This window comes from Dipteris shenzhenensis, chromosome 15 (assembly GCF_047967505.1).
Source record: "Dipteris shenzhenensis isolate YYH24624 ecotype China chromosome 15, Dip_SZ_1.0, whole genome shotgun sequence".
Lineage (NCBI taxonomy): Eukaryota > Viridiplantae > Streptophyta > Polypodiopsida > Gleicheniales > Dipteridaceae > Dipteris > Dipteris shenzhenensis.
Window position 1 is genome coordinate 24996071 of NC_141610.1, and position 16797 is coordinate 25012867.

Genomic DNA, 16797 nt, shown 5'->3' on the forward strand with positions numbered 1-16797 from the left:
CAGTAGCAGATCCTGCCATTGCCCGAGCTCAAGCAGAATGGGATAAGAAAGACAAGTATACCTATCACCTGATCAAGCAAAATGTGCAAGATGTCATGCTAGGACAGCTCAACATAGTCAAGACATCAAAAGAAGCATGTGATATGTTCGCAGCTCTCTACGAGTCCAAGAACACATCCAGGATTCTCACCCTGAGAAACCAGATCAACCAGAGTTTCCGCAATAGCAGTGAAACCGGTCATGCTTATGTACTCCGCATCAAAGACTACAACAATCAACTTGCAGCAGCAGGAGAGACTATGAATCCCGCAGAAATGGTTCAAGTAATCCTGAATGGACTAGGAGAAGGATATGAGAATCTAGTCCAGAGTATTGCCATCCAACGGCAAATTCCAACACTGGAAGAACTTCAGTCAGTTCTACTTGGTGAAGAACTCAGGACTCAGGCCATTCAAGCACGTAAAGGTCATTCTAATGATCAGGCATTCACAGCTTCAGACAGAAGCAGAGGCAAAGGCAGAAACAGAGGTAGATCATATCAGAAAAGTGGTCATAATCAACAAAGTCAAAATCAGCATCAGCATCAGCATCATCCTCAACAACATCAGAATCAGCAAAGAGGAAATCATTCCAGCCGAGGAAGATTCCAAGGACGAGGGAATGCATCCACCAATGTGTCAAACATTCAATGCAACTACTGTCACAAGTTTGGACACTATGAAAGAGATTGCCGCAAGAAGCAGTATGACCAAGGCGGTCAATCCAGCAATAATCGAGGGAATTCCCGAGGAAGAGGAAATCATCGTGGTGGACATTCTAGTCACAGTCATTTTGCAAATGAACATGGAAATATGTTTCTTGCAAGTGAGGAATTGCATCAGACTGATACAATGCACCTAGACACTGATTTCAATCCCAAAGAGGATTTCAGTTATCAAGTCGACCAAGTGGAACAGGATCCTTGGTACATCGACAGCGGTGCATCATCTCATATGACAAATCATCAGGAATGGTTCATAGAAATGAAGCCATTAGAAGGTCAAAAGAATGTCATCTACACAGTAGACAATACACCGAATCCAGTTCAAGGGACAGGTGTTATCCCTATGAACAATTTCACTGGTACAAAAGGATTAGTCAAAGATGTGCTCTATGTTCCGAAGCTCAGCAAGAACCTTTTGTCAGTAGGTCAAATGACGGAACACAACTACAAAGTCATCTTCGACGGTGATGAATGCACTATCAGAGACAAATCCAAAAGAGGTCAGCTAGTAGCAAAAGGTGTCAAGGAAGGACGCTTATACAGGATGCTAGCTACAGTACCAGATAAGCATGCCATGTCAGCTCAAATGCAACAGATGCCACTATCTGCAAAATGGCACAAGAGATATGGTCATGTCAACTTCAAGTACTTGTTAGATCTCAGGAATCAAAATATGGCAATTGGGATTCCGAAGCTACAGTTTCTTGGACAGGTTTGTGAAGCATGCTGCTTCGGCAAACAAAAGCGAACCAACTTTGTCAGAAGTACCTCTCGTGCACGAGGTATTCTTGATTTGATTCATACAGATGTATGGGGTTATGCCCAGACCCGCAGCATCAATGGTTCACTTTATTACTTGACCTTCATCGACGACTACAGCAGATATTGTTGGGTCTACTTTCTAAAAGAGAAATCTGAAGTGTTTGCCAGATTTCAAGAATTCAAAGCCATGGTAGAAAACCAGACAGGCAGAAAGATCAAGGTCATGAGATCAGACAGAGGAGGTGAATACATGTCTTCAGCATTCATGAACTTTTGCAAAAATCACGGCATTCGAAGACAATTCACATGTGCAGATACTCCTCAGTAGAATGCACGAGCTGAAAGGAAGAATGGGACTTTAGCAGACAGTGCTAGAGCAATGCTTAGTGAAAAGCATCTTCCGAATCAGTATTGGGCAGAAGCAATAGCTACAGCTAACTACTTGCTTAATCGGCTTCCTACCGCACCGATACAAGGTATGACTCCTTATGAAGCATTCACTGGACACAAGCCATGCATTGGGCATCTCCGCATATTTGGTTGCATAGCATATGCCCACATACATGATGATCATCGCAGAAAATTGGATGCGAAGTCACGCAAATGCATCATGGTTGGCTACAGTGAAGAAAGCAAAGCATACAAATTGTATGATCCCATCAACCGCAAGGTCATTATCTCCAGAGATGTAATCTTCGATGAGGAATCAGAATGGAAAACCTCACCTACACAGGAGATAGAAGCATCGACTTCACAGTCATCCATAGAACAGGTTGATGAAGAAGAGCAAGAATTGCCAGCAACACCCCAAGCAGCACCACAGCAGCTCAGACGGTCTACTAGGGAAAGCAGACCACCAGCCAGATTGACATATGCTCAGAAAGGCAAAGCAATTCAGGTGGAAACCACCAACTATGCTCTTATGACTACCATCATGGCTACAAAAGAGCCAGTGTACTTTGAAGACGCAGTAGACAAGCCAGAATGGCAAACTGCTATGAATGAAGAAATGGATGCTTTGTATAAAAATAACACTTGGAAATTATGCGACCTTCCACCAGGAAAGAAGGCCATAGGCAACAAATGGGTATACAAAGTGAAGTACAATCCAGATGGCAGTATTCAGAGATACAAAGCCAGATTAGTTGCAAAAGGATTTGCACAACAATATGGCCAAGATTATGATGAGACTTATGCTCCAGTAGCAAAGATGGATTCCATACGGTTCTTGATATCACTAGCGACACTCAGCAAATGGAATGTGTATCAGCTCGATGTCAAGAATGCCTTTCTCAATGGTTATCTAGATAAGGAAGTCTACATGCAACAACCCGCCGGTTATGTTGAACCAGGAAAGGAGAACAAGGTTTGCCATCTCAAGAAAAGTCTCTATGGCTTAAAACAAGCACCCAGAAGTTGGTACAGCAGAATTGACAAGTATTTTGCTGATCTGGGATACATGAAGTCCAATGCAGATCATACTCTCTACTACAAAGTTCAAGGGGAAGATATTACTATTGCACTTTTGTACGTAGATGATCTGATTGTGACAGGAAGCAAGGATAGCTTCATCAGAAAACTAAAACAAGACTTATCTGCAGAGTTCGACATGAAAGATCTTGGACTTATGCACTATTGTCTTGGAATTGAGTTCTGGAGAGATTCAGATAGCACATTCATGAGTCAGCTCAAGTATGTTGACAGTCTCCTGAAGAAGTTTCATATGGCAGATTGCAAGATTGCAGCCACTCCCATGGAACAGAGTTTGAAACTTACTAAAGATTCAGAAAAGCCTACAGTCAATGACAGATACTACAGGCAACTCATTGGATCTCTTATATATCTGACAATCACACGGCCAGATATTTGTTATGCAGTAAGCTCACTAGCACAGTTTATGGCAAATCCAAAACAGTCTCACTGGAATGCAGCCAAAAGAGTCTTGAGATACATCAGAGGTACAAGACAATTTGGAATAGAATACAGAGGAAGTCATCCACGGTTGCATGGATACTGTGACAGTGACTATGCTAGAGATCATGAGACCAGGAGATCGACACAGGGATATGCATTTTTCCTTGGTCAAGGTGCTATATCATGGTTGTCAAACAAACAGCGAACTGTTTCTTTGTCTTCGACTGAAGCAAAATATAGGGCACTCACTACAGGTGCATGTGAGGCTATATGGCTCAGAAGACTATTGTCAGAAACAGATTACTTTGATAAGTCAAAGCCAACAACAATATACTGTGATAATCAATCGGCTCAAGCATTGGCCAAAAATCCAGTATATCACTCCAGAACAAAGCACATTGATGTCAGAGAGCACTTCATCAGAGAAAGAGTGTTACTTGGTGACATCACACTGCAGCATTGTGATAGCAAAGAAAATGTTGCAGACATCTTTACCAAACCACTCGGTAAAGAGCTATTCGAGAAACACCGACTAGCTCTTGGTTTGATGCAGAGGAAGGACATTCCCATTAAAGGGGTGTGATGGAATGTAATGCTCAGTCCTTCTTCTATTCCCCAGAATCATCATCTTGAGGGAAGGCCTACTTCATGATGTTGATCTTGCGGGAAGGTGTTGAGAGTTCACGCTCAACATCATGTGATCATGTGTGCATATTACCATCACGTGATCATATGTGCATAGCACTAACCTTATAGAGTGCTATAAAGGAAAGGGTTAGATCCCCTAACCCTAACCCTAAAAGGGTTTGTATATATTCTATTTTTTCAACTAATTCTAGTGTACAGTTAGTCATTTGTGGTGTGCTCTCTAGCTGTGCCCTCTCTCCTCATCTCCACTCTTCTCCTCTCCCCTCTTCATATTTTTGTCACTTTCACCATCGGGGACTTCTTTCTTTCGGGACATTCAGTTGCTATATGCCCCACCTTGTTGCACCTGAAACACCTTATTTCTTTCTTCGAAAAATTTTCACTGTTCGGCTTCAAAGAAGAATCTGTCTTTTGTGGAACAAAACCATTTTTATATTTAAAGAAGGGATTTTTATCAAACCTCTTTTTCTTATGGAAGGGTACAGGCTATTCCAAATCTTTCCCTTCCTTTGGGATCCCATTCTTCCTTCATTGTAAGAGAAATCGCAGAGTTCAGTGAGCGAGGATGAAACATGTTAATCTCAGCTCTCAACTGAGATTATAACCTGCCACATATTTCCTGCGTTGATCTCGCTCGCTAACTTTCTCTAAGGACTATAACTGGATCAACGTTTGCCAAAAACTATCAATGTATGTGGAGATCGTTTCTTTATCGAATTGCCTGAAAGTATCCCATTGTTGTTTGGCTTTTTCCTTGAAATGTGAGGGAAGGAAATCTCTCTTGATAAGACTTCCAAGATTTTGGTTGTCTTTTACTTTGCTTAGTGATGTTCCATCAAAGTGCAACACTCTCAACTAAATGATTTGTAGCACATTTAATCTTATCTTTTTCAGAGAATTTCTCCTCTGAAAAATAATCATCTAGCTGACTGATCCAAGACACAACAATGTGTGCTGCTTTATTTCCATTGAAATTTTGAAATAAGAAAGCTTTTCTACTTATCTTACTCTCCTTTCTCGAATTACGTGCTCTCAGTGTGGCTTTGACTCTCCTGATAATAGGATCATCGTCGGAATCATCGTCAGATGAATGCCTCTTCCTTTTCTTACCATTGATTTTCTTTTCCAATCTCTCCCTATGCTCACGCTCATCGGCCAACTGTGCCTGAAGTGCGTCTAACTGCTCTTGAAGCGTGGGTGGTTGTGGCTGATGTGCCATGATAATGCGACAAATACAAATAAAGCGGAGCGGAGGGAAATAAGGATAATAAGTGTATGAGAATTAAATGGATGAAAGAAAGTGTGATTCGAGTGTATGGTAAGAAACGGATGGCGGAAGATACTAAGTGTATGAAATATAAAGCAAAAGAAATCACTTATCTCGCTCTTTGATCGGAGGTAGAAAAGACTAGAGTGGGAGATGTGTGATCGATAATGTCGTTTGTAGTCGTCTTTGTGCTCGACTACTCTCCAATTAATTGCACGGTGATTTCGTGGTTCCAAATCGCCTTCTTGATTCAAGCTTCTTCAGATTTCACTCTGCAGTTTTTTTAAAATACTCCTTTACTGGTCAAAGGAGTGGCCTTGCATTTATGTTGCAGATCGCCAAAAGGACAACGTCTTCTTTTTTAGAGCTTTAAAGCGCTCTTTTTTTAAAATAATAAATTCTTTAGAAGGCTTTTAAACGTTGGGGTCCCTTTGTATGAAGTGAAAGGATTCCTTTGACTTAATAAATGGTACTCTTTGAGGCTGTTGATCGTCTCATCATGCGACTGAGGAGGCGTGAGCAGGAGCTGGCTGCTGCAAGACTTCAGAGTCTATCAAAGATGATGGCGGTGGCGGCTTTGCAGAGACTGCTTCCCCAAGGGCGACAATGCGGTGCTATGGAGTCTACCCAATGCCACTGTCTACGGATTGCTATTCGCGATGGCAAAGGGCTAGAGGCTGCCTCCTTCAGCGCTTCGGAATTCGAAGTTTGGAGCCCAAGAGAGCACGCTGGTCAAAAAACTACAGGCGGCTAGCCGAGTAGAAGGCAGAGCCACAGTCTTGCAGAGGAGAGTCTCCTGAAGAGTTTGCAGCGGGCACACAGAGGTCCCAAGGCAGGATGACCAGACTGAGGAGGTTACGTAGCCACAAAAAGAGTGCATGGGTCTAGGCGGACGGATGGCGCAAGCCTCAAAGTCTCCTTGCAGTCTACAATGACTCTAGACAAGGCAGAGGGGTGGCACGCTAGTCGAGGTATGCTGCCAACGTTCGCGGTGTCTGCTCCAAGGCTAGGCAGAGAGGAGTTAAGGGCTTTAGCCTTTAGTAGAGCTTCCTTGGAAATTTTTGAAAACAAAAGGCATGGCAGACGAGGCTTTGTTGGCCTCCAAAACACACGCGCAGCCAATCTTTCTTTGAGTTTCTTTCCCCACGAGCTCTAATTCTGCACAGGAGTGAGGTGGTCCTCTTGAATTCTCCACCAGACTTCTCTCTCTTTCAATTTCGTCTGAGGAGGTTCTCTTTTCTTCCTTTACAAGAGCATCACGAAAGCTCTAATACCACTGAAACCTTAAAGGTAATTACCTTCCACACAAATTCACCACTTAATCAATTGGAGAAGAAGAACACAATCACACCACGAAAGCGACAACAGACTGGGTACAATCTCCCCCCCTAGATGAGTGGCTCACGCTTCCTCATCTAGAGTATTTATGATATTTCATAAAAGCACCAAGGAGCCAAAATTATTCCTCTCTTCCAAAATGAGGGCTTTGCTTTACATAGCCATCTTAGGGCCCAAAATTGAATTATGTCCATTCCAAAATATATTTCTCAAACTTGCAATAATAAAGCAAATACAAAATTGGCCCATGGCCATATATAATGCATAGTGCGACACCTCAAACGGTACCCTCGCACTAACTCCAATTGCTATGAGTTCCATCACCTGTACTCAAGCTGCCAATTACATTAGTTATTAACAATCGATTGAACGAATCACTGAATCAACCGATCCCAACATAACCGAGCTCAAAGCACAATAATCAAGCACAACACCAATAACACTAGCAACATCGGTATTAACATGGAATCACCCACAATACCGACAATCTAGCATGGCAAAACACAAGCTAGTCAGGTGTTCTCAACTAACCACACAAAGTATCCACTAGGACCCCCGCCGCGTCCAGTGCGCTCCTATGGAGTAGTCACACTTGACTAAAATAATAATGTCCAAAGCAAGATATACCATAAATATAATTTCCATAACAAACCCCCCATGAAATTTCTCCTTTACACTATCTTTTTAATCAACCCAGTGCGCACCAAGCACACTAATCGTCCCATACCTTCACTAATCCCTTCTCTCAACCCATGCACTCATTTGCTCCTTAGTCCACTTGTGACTTAAACATTATATATAATGTTTAAGTCACAAGTGGACTAAGGAGCAAATGAGTGCATGGGTTGAGAGAAGACATACATGTATGTATGTACATACATACATGTATGTACATACATACATGTATGTATGTATGTATATACATACATGTATGTATGTATATATACATACATACATACATACATACATACATATATATATATATACATATACATACATACATACATATATATATATATACATACATACATACATACATACATACATACATACATACATATGTATGTATGTATGTATGTATGTATATATGTATGTATGTATGTATGTATGTATGTATGTATGTATGTAATCTAAGAATCCATATGGTTGTCTATGTTCCTAGGTAAAGCAATAACAAGCTGGGGAAAATAGGCATTACCTGTCTACCCAACTATTGGTTTGTTTACTAATTATTCTTATGCCCCATTGGGAGCAAACCTCCTCTTGTAACGGACACTCCCTTATGTTCCTTGTGAACTTTTTTTCATTTCTCTTCTTTTGAACCTCTTCAAGGCAAACCTCCCTTGTGCTCCTTGCGAGCTTCTTTCCATTTTTCCTCGTGTCTCCATCTTTTCCTTCATGTAGGCCCTTTTGATGCCTTTATGCCATCAAGGAAGTTTTAAAAAGACAAAAGAAAATCATTGACTATATCAGCCAAGATCATGCATCCTAATTTCCGTTACCAACAGGGTGCTCCATTTCAACCCTCCATCTTCTCCTTCATGTATTCAATCAATCATTTTCATTGAATGGTACACTATGTCCTATGAATGTGATAATGGATTGACCTTTCAAACTTTGAACATCGTACATAGGTCACATGGACCTCCCTAATGTAAGCATCTCTCTCTCTCTCTCTTCCAATGGTATGATATACTGTATGCATATGATAATGGATTGACCTTTCAAACTTTGAGTAAAGTACATAGTTCACATGAACCTCCCTAATCTCTCTCTCTCTCTCTCTCTCTCTCTCCCCCTCCCCATGTGTGTGCATGTTGTCATGTGTGTTTAAACAATGCAAAAAGGGAGACAAAAAGCCCTCCCATTGTGTATTTTATTTTCTTTCAGAGAATCAAGCTACACTACATGTGTCGTGCTACATGAGCTCGATCTATCATTGGCATTTACACCACATGTTTTCCATTCTACATTCAAATAAGATACATGCTATTATTGTTTAGACAAAAAAGTTCCTTCTAAATTAAGAGCCAATTTTTTAGTAGCATAATATGTACTTATCATCAAAACACCCAAGAGGACGTAGTTGACTTTGATAAATTTTCATTAAAAATGACATTTCATAGTACAAAAGGGTGCAAATATTGATTAGATGCAAGCATGTGATGAGATCATGGGATTTCAAGCTTGTAATGTCATACTAATACTTGAAAATGATATGATAAATAATCAACCTTTTGGGCAATGATAAAGATATTTTAGATTAAAAAATGCTAACCTTAAGGTAGGCACATAAGTAGACAACAAGCCTCTTTTTAAAACATGGAATTGCTATCCAATTCCTAGTAGTGCAAGTTGAAGGTATTGATGTGAAACTTATTTAAGTGAGCCTAAATTTACAAAATATCCATGTGGAAAATGGTACCATGATTGATTATGTCCTTCCATGACCTTATTTTAAAGAGCTAATTGTACAAACTGGATAACAAGAAAAATACAAAGTCTCCACTAAAAGTAAAAACGGGATATTTGGTGATCCCTATGCTAAAGACCTTTTCACTTGCAAATGAATATATGTAAATAACAAAGCCACATATGTAATATAATTCAGATGTAATAGTTGAGCCTTGAGATCAAGTGTGTTGTCAATTTTACATCCCAGGTGTAACATGCTTTCAAGAGTACTTGTGCACACAAAGATAACACCTCTTTCCCCTGGTTGTACTTTAAGCATAATCCCTTTTCAATTATTCCACTCCATAAATGGGCAACTTTATGCACCCCATATGAAAGGCACATGTTTTAAGGAAAGCTATGGCTCTATGCTATAATGCGTGTGTGTGTGTGTGTGTGCGTGTGTGCGTGTTTGCATGTGCACGTGCATGCATGCACTCAAAAAAAAAAGTGTGCGCATGCACACGTGCACATATGAGCGACCATTATAAGATTAAGACAAAGACAACGATGATATTAGAATTTAAGTTGTAAAGGATATGCTTCTTCATACTAGATATGATGCTCATTATTAGAGGATGAAATGGATGCTCAAGCACCCTTCCATAGCTAGAAGGACAAGTACATTGAATTTAGTAAATTGCATACTTGCTACTTGTCCCTTTAGGATAAATGAAGACAATGTAATATAAACTAAGTATGCATGTATTTCAGCTAGATCTCTTATTATATTGGTCCGTTAGTAACCATAGGTACGCAATAAACTGTAGTTGTATATTTTAGCTAGATTCCTTGTTGTACTGGTTCACTAGTGAGGCATAATAATAGACATGCAAGAGACACTTATTGTGGCTATATTTCAGCTAGATTCCTTGTTACAGTGGACTCTTGTTATAGTGGTCCACTAGTGAGGCAATACAACAAACATGCTACAAAAACTCATGTATGGCTTGGAGGATAAGTGCATTGAACGTCATAGACTAAATATTTAGTTATAGCTAGAAGGATTAGTGCATTGAATTTTATTAATTGCATATTGGCTATCTACCCCTTTGGAACAAATAAAGACAATCTAAAGTCTAAATCTAATTGGGTGAGGGACCTTGACTATTGCTATGGTATGTTATAAGAGGTGTACCAACAAACATTGTAAAATGGTTGTAATTATTGCATTTATTTCTCGGATCCTTGCATAAATTGCATAATTGGCTGCTTATCCCTTTAGAACAAATAAAGACAATGCACTAGAAACTCCGTATCATTGTATTTCAGCAAGATCTCTTGTTGTATTGGTCCGTTATTAGTAACAAGAGGCATGCGATAAGTGCAGTTGTATTTTAGCTAGATTCCTTGTTGTCGTGGTCCACCGCTATTTATGGAAGTGTTTAATAATTACACCGTGTCCACAAAGATGATCTGTGCAAGATGCTACAACGCCAGTCCTCAGCACATGCAGCACATTTAAATCAGAGCTTGTAATAACATGCAAGAGAATTGCATTGAACTTCATAGACATTTTGTTATAGCTAGAAGATTAGTGCATTGGTTTACATTAATTGCATATTGGCTATCTACCCCTTTGGAACAAATGACGACAACCTTAAGTCTCAGTCTCCCTCGAAAGTTAAACATTGGGTGAGGGATTGTGGCTATTGTTGTGGTTTACTATTAGAGATCTACCAACAAACATGGTAAAATGGTAGTAGTCGTTGCATTTCTTCTCCTGTTCTCTTATCACCACCATGTGTAGCATCAATTGTGTTGTCTTCCAATTGACACTAGCATTAGGATCTTGCCACCATGTTTATGTGTTGATGTGCCGACAACTCAAGGCTATCTCCCTAATTCTTTAAATGGATGTGCATGAAGATGCTTGTGTGCTTAAGGAAGAGGGTTGGCCTTCGTGTGTGAGTGCGATGTTTCAATCTGGCAACACTCTTGAGATAATTGTGTGCGTGACCATGCTCATGGGGTGGTATGAGTTGCTTGTGAGGGCAAATTTTGTGTGCGAACATGGGATCTAAAGGGCGTATGACATTGCGGTAGTTTTGTGGGAAACGGGGAATTTTGTTTTCCACCTTTTTATCCCATTTTTCCCCACAGAAAAGTGACCTCTTGAGGTCAATGGTTTTGTGGGAAAGAAGACTACATTTTCACCAAACATTATGATATGTGGGGAAAGATGACGACAAATAATTGCCTCGTGTATCAAATAGCCATCCATTGTCGCTATTTAGATGACTGGAAGCCACCCTCTATAACCATAGCCATTAGCAAATGAGCTTGACTTAGATGGTTGAGGCAGTGTGATACATGTAGGTTTGAAGCTTGCTAGTGAGGTAGGGGGTTGTCTAGTTTCCTAGAATTGAAGTGTGCCATTCCAAAGAAAGAGCTTGGTAGCTTGTACTTGTAAAGGAGACGAGTAATCTTTGGCCACGTTTTCATCCATGTTAGGCTATTGGACTTGGCGACCACCAAGTAGTTCCTAAATTTGAAGATTGGCTTTTGCCCTTCTGGACAAGGGTAAGAGAGAAATGAACCTTCAAAAAGAAGTGCGGGATTGGGAAAAATTTCTGTTAGTGCACTTTGAAAACGATCGAAAACATATTAACTAAAGATGAGTTATAAATTAGCCTTTAACTACTAGCTCAACATACTACATACTATTGCTCCTAATCGCTCCTCCGGTCCTTTTAATTAATTAATTAATTAATTAATTAGTGTATTGCGACCCCCTCCCATTCATTCTCAATTAATTTGGTCATCTTAGCCTTCTTTATCCATCTTCACTTGCTCTTCCTAATCCCCTCCCTTAGAGCTTAGAGAGAGAGAGAGAGAGAGAGAGTGAGATGGAGACAACAAGAATGTGGAGAGTGGGAGAGAGAGAGAGAGAGAGAGAGATTTAAAGAGGGGGAGAGAGCTTATGGATTCTTTTGCCTTGAGCTACTTCTGGAGACTTATGTAGACTGTACTCTACAATGCTTAGATTTTGCACTCCTCAAGGCTTAGGTTGATTGGGATGTTTGGCCATGCCTACTAATACTAATGCACGTTTTTTTGGGGGGGGGGGCTCGTTTTGCCTTTCCAAAGCTCATTGCAAAAGCCTGTGTTAGATAATACTAATATAAATAAAAGAATACCTTTGTGTTATGTTATAATACTAATATAAATATGAGAAAACATAGTGTATTCTCCTATATAGGAGGAGTTAATCCTCCAAGTAAAATCCGAGGAAGTATGATGGTGAAGAGAGGCTTTAAATGAAAAACAAGTTGAATACATTCAAAAGGCCTCCCCTGGAAGCTGAGAGAGAGAGAACAAAGGCCTACCTTGGACTCGAAGTTGAGAGAGAGAAGAAGAAGAAGAAGAAGAAGAGAGAGAGAGAGAGAGAGGGGGGGGGGGGGAGAAAACAATAAGAAGAAAACCAAAATGAAATACTTGCTTCTCCAAGCTGCCGAGCCGAGCCATCAAGAAGGCTTCCAAGTTTCGACGGGCACCAAAAAGCCAAAAAAGCAGGGTGAGCTTGTGTTGTATGATGTAGGAAGTAAAATCCGAGGAAGGAAAAAAAAAAGGGCAACAAAAAGCAAGGTGAGAGGATAGGGAAAGGAAGGAAATATAATAAGTTAAAATTGAAGCATAGGGAGTTTCAAAGAGGCAAGGCCCAACCCAACAAAGAGTGAAGAGAGCCCTGCCACCTCGTTTATATCCCCGTCTCCTTCTCTTCTTCCTCATCCCCTGCTCTTGCTCTTGCTCTTGCTCTTGCTCTTGCCCTTGCTCCCTCCTCCTCCCCCCATAGCCTTCCACCATGTCTCTTTCCAAGCTCCTCAACCTTGACATCACCCACACCGGTTTCATCATCGCTGAATACGTCTGGTTTGCCCCTCTCCCTCTCTCCAGGCTCGTCTTCAAGGGGAAGAGTGAATCGCGAAGCTCAAGATGGGAGACCCACAGAGAGAGAGAGAGAGAGAGAGAGAGAGAGAGAGATGCTCCCACCCAGTATGCCTTACGAGCTTCTGCCTCAGTCCCTACTTGCTTTGATGGACCGAAGCTCCCTGTCGAGAGGAGAAGGGGGGGTGGGGCGGGGCGCGTGGGTTTGTGTCCGGTTGAATAGGGATTTATGCGGTTTTGCAAGCTCGAGATCCCTGTCAAAAAAGCTGCGACTTTTGTAGTACATATTGTCGAGCTCGCTTTGGTCTTCGTACTTGCGCACGCTTTTACGTGCTTCTTCTGACATAACTCTGTTGTGCAGGATCGGTGGATCTGGCCTTGACCTTCGCAGCAAAGCAAGGGTAATGATTGATTTTCCACTTTTAGCTCATTTGGCAAAGTGTCTATCTTTCCCTTCGATTTTTATGTTGATCTTTCCGCGGATTCTCTCAACAGACCGTGAAGGCCCCCATCAATAGTCCTAAGGATCTGCCTAAGTGGAACTATGACGGCTCTTCGACAGGGCAAGCTCCTGGTAAAGATAGTGAGGTCATTCTATGGTAAGTTTTTGGGTTTTTCCGACCGTAAATCATGCTTTCTTCCATTTTGCCTCGTCGCGGGGAAACAACCCATGATCTGATGGTTGGACTGGCAGGCCTCAGGCGATCTTCAAGGATCCCTTCCGGGGGGGAGACAACATTCTGGTACGTCGGGGCTATAGATCTCTCAAATCGCAAATGTAGTGTGCTTTGCCCAGCGTTTGGCTGCAGCTCCTGTTCCCAGCCCTGAACGATACGATGATTGCAGGTCATTTGCGATACTTACACGCCCCAGGGGGAACCCATTCCCACAAACAAACGCGCTGCTGCGGCAAAAATCTTTGCTCAGAAGGAGGTTGAAGCCGAGCAACCATGGTGAGCAAACGAGGAATGAGTGGAATTTTGACGCGTTTTGTTCAGGAGGAGACGTTTGAAAATCCTGTGCAATTGGCAGGTTTGGCATCGAACAGGAGTTCACTCTCCTTCAGAAGGACGTAAAGTGGCCTCTCGGGTGGCCAACTGGCGGCTATCCTGGTCCCCAAGTAAGTTTTGTCTAGCATGAACGTGCCATTCTGTACACGTTTGATACATGGCACATCCTGATACTGATACCATGCTTATCTTTGGCTCTTACTGTGCTCTGTATTCAAGGGCCCCTACTATTGTGGAGTAGGGGCTGACAAGGCATGGGGACGGGATATCATCGATGCCCACTATAAGGCCTGTATATATGCAGGCATTCAGATATCCGGTATCAACGGCGAAGTGATGCCTGGCCAGGTATAGCAGCCATGTGGATTCGCTTTTGAACAAAAGGGTTTGTTCCAACTTTTAGACTCTGCCATTAGGTTAATTTTAAGCGGAGTGGATTTTAAAACTTGTGGTTTCAGTGGGAATTTCAAGTTGGACCGTGCTTGGGTATTTCTTCTGGGGACCAGCTATGGTGCGCCCGGTATATTTTGGAGGTAAGGACACGTTCCTTTGTAATGGTAGAAACCGTAGAGACTGGCTTGTGTGATGAATTGGAGAAATGCTTTGGACGCATAAGCTTCAAGACTTACGTAGATGTTGGAATCAGTGGAAACTGGTGCACACAGCTAACTAGAATATTTTCGATGCCATTTGCATGCTGTCATGGCGATAGAGTATGGCTAGTGACATTAGACTAGAAACGGTAGAACAAGGCTTTACTCCAAGCTCTGCACACCATCTTGTTAAATGACCACTTTTGAATTTAAATGCAGCGAATCACTGAGCTGGCAGGAGTTGTTTTGTCACTGGATCCCAAGCCCATTGAGGTGGGGGATATGCTGCCAAATTATGATACATGTTACTGAGCAAAGGCTAGAGCTGTTGTGTTTGCTGCTCTGCAACTGCTATTTCACAGATGTTTGTTTTGGTTAATGCAGGGGGATTGGAATGGGGCGGGCTGTCACACCAATTACAGGTGATTAATGTATTTCTGTGAGGCATATTGAAGGCTGCAGAGCTCTTTTGGCAAATTAATTCACTCTAGAAATCAGAGATTTATACCTTATCCTCATTTCTAAGGCCATAAAAGAACTTAAGACCACCATAGTTCCTCAGTTGCAAATCCATGCTATTTCTTTTGGAGTTGATAGCGAGCTCCATTCTGTTATTCATTGAATAGTTCTGAATTTCAGCACTCTCTCTATGAGAGAGGAAGGTGGGTATGAGGTGATCAAGAAGGCAATAGAGAAGATGAGGATCAAGCACCGGCAACATATTGCTGCATACGGGGAGGGCAATGAACGTAGACTTACTGGTCGGCATGAGACAGCCGACATCAACACCTTCTCATGGGTATGGTTTTCTTTTTTCCCCAGCATGTTCCAATTTGTTTTATTGATAATAAACCAGTTACTCGGATTCATATCTTGAGCTCCTCGTTTCTCTCTATCTCCTCGTTTCTCTCTATCCTTGAAATTTCATGCCCATATCCTACAGTGCTATATTTGCTGTAGGTGTTCTACTGCCTGCCAAGCCAGTGTGTCTCTTTCCTTGGGCTTTCATGCTTGGCATTGTTATATTTGTTGCTCTGCCTTTTGGTTTTGTCAGGGTGTCGCAGATCGTGGTGCCTCTATCCGTGTTGGTCGGGACACGGAGAGTGATGGGAAAGGTATACGATTAGTCAATGTTTCGTAACTCGTCATTATTGATGGTTGCTGGGCCTGTAAAGTGTTGTGTTTCCAACAATGTGCATCCGTGTGACTCCAGGTTACTTTGAGGATAGAAGGCCAGCAAGCAATATGGATCCATATGTTGTCACGTCCATGATTGCTAGTACCACCATCCTATTCAAGCCTTGAGGAAAGGTTTGTGTTTCTCTAGTAGTGATCTGTTTACACTATTTTCAAGGCTCCTTAAATGCACCGAACTTGCAAACATTTTTCCTTTATGTTTTGTTTTAAAAGGAAAAACGAGAGACTTCTTTGATATGAACATTTTCATTGCATGGAAGTTACTAGTTTTGTCAACGTAGGCTACAACTTACGTTGGTCCTGGCTTGTTTGTTTTCCAGCTGCCTTTTGTGACTTGGTGTAGATACGTGGCTGGCAAAATTCCCAGCGCATGAAGAATATGAACTCCCAATGCATGAAAGCATGCATGCTCAGAGGCCCTCATTTCACAAGCATGCGAGATCCTTATCAATGGGAGGAAACCATTCACAATTCTTATTCATCAATTTATGTAGTTGTGACGTTTTTGAGGTGTGGAAAAAGGAATAAATGTGAATCTTTCTATTTTAATAACAATGAGGCTTTACTCTCTCTCTCTCTTAATTTATAACAATGAGAGTGGATATTGGAATGTACCTATTTATATCTATATAGAATACAGGCTATTGTTTGCTCAAAATGTAGTGGACGTTGATAGGGATTTTCCATTACTTGTTAAGGCTTTGTTATTTATTTTCAATGGAAAAAGGCTTTGTGATTTGAATGAATCTCAGGGTAGCATGTACTTTTGAAGCTTTTGATTGCGTGTTGGCCATGGAGCGCGGCCTCAAAGCTTTGAAAAGTGAACAAATGTATGGACATGAATGAATGAATGAATGAACAAAGATATAAATATAAAAATATATGCGAGGAGGAAGGGGGAATTGAAGGCATGAAGTTCAAACCAATCATAATCTACAATGAAATAAGAGACCTTTTTGAAAA

At 41.4% G+C, this 16797-nt stretch overlaps 1 protein-coding gene across 2 annotated transcripts; it reads left to right on the forward strand.

The window, feature by feature from the left end:
• The first annotated feature begins 12777 nt into the window (after positions 1–12777).
• Positions 12778–16506, forward strand: LOC147893586 (glutamine synthetase nodule isozyme-like). Of its 2 annotated transcripts, XM_087386687.1 has the most exons (15): positions 12778–12882; positions 12913–13019; positions 13396–13435; positions 13530–13633; positions 13729–13777; positions 13881–13987; positions 14067–14154; positions 14264–14392; positions 14503–14577; positions 14857–14910; positions 15022–15059; positions 15277–15436; positions 15692–15752; positions 15851–15948; positions 16155–16505. In XM_087386687.1, exons 2-14 carry the CDS (start codon positions 12952–12954, stop codon positions 15940–15942), a joined length of 1065 nt encoding a protein of 354 aa, XP_087242813.1. In that variant the 5' UTR covers positions 12778–12882; positions 12913–12951; the 3' UTR covers positions 15943–15948; positions 16155–16505. The 2 variants fall into 2 exon arrangements, with proteins under 2 accessions (XP_087242813.1, XP_087242814.1); XM_087386688.1 differs by lacking the exon at positions 12778–12882 and having other exon boundaries at positions 12952–13019; positions 16155–16506.
• The last annotated feature ends 291 nt before the right edge of the window (positions 16507–16797 follow it).

Excerpts from the sequence above, each read along its gene's own strand:
- LOC147893586 (XM_087386687.1), top strand. The coding sequence starts at position 12,952 with ATGTCTCTTTCCAAGCTCCTCAACCTTGACATCACCCACACCGGTTTC. Across the intron at positions 14,155-14,263 it reads GCGGCTATCCTGGTCCCCAA|GGCCCCTACTATTGTGGAGT; the intron begins GTAAGTTTTGTC and ends TCTGTATTCAAG. Across the intron at positions 14,393-14,502 it reads GCGAAGTGATGCCTGGCCAG|TGGGAATTTCAAGTTGGACC; the intron begins GTATAGCAGCCA and ends TTGTGGTTTCAG.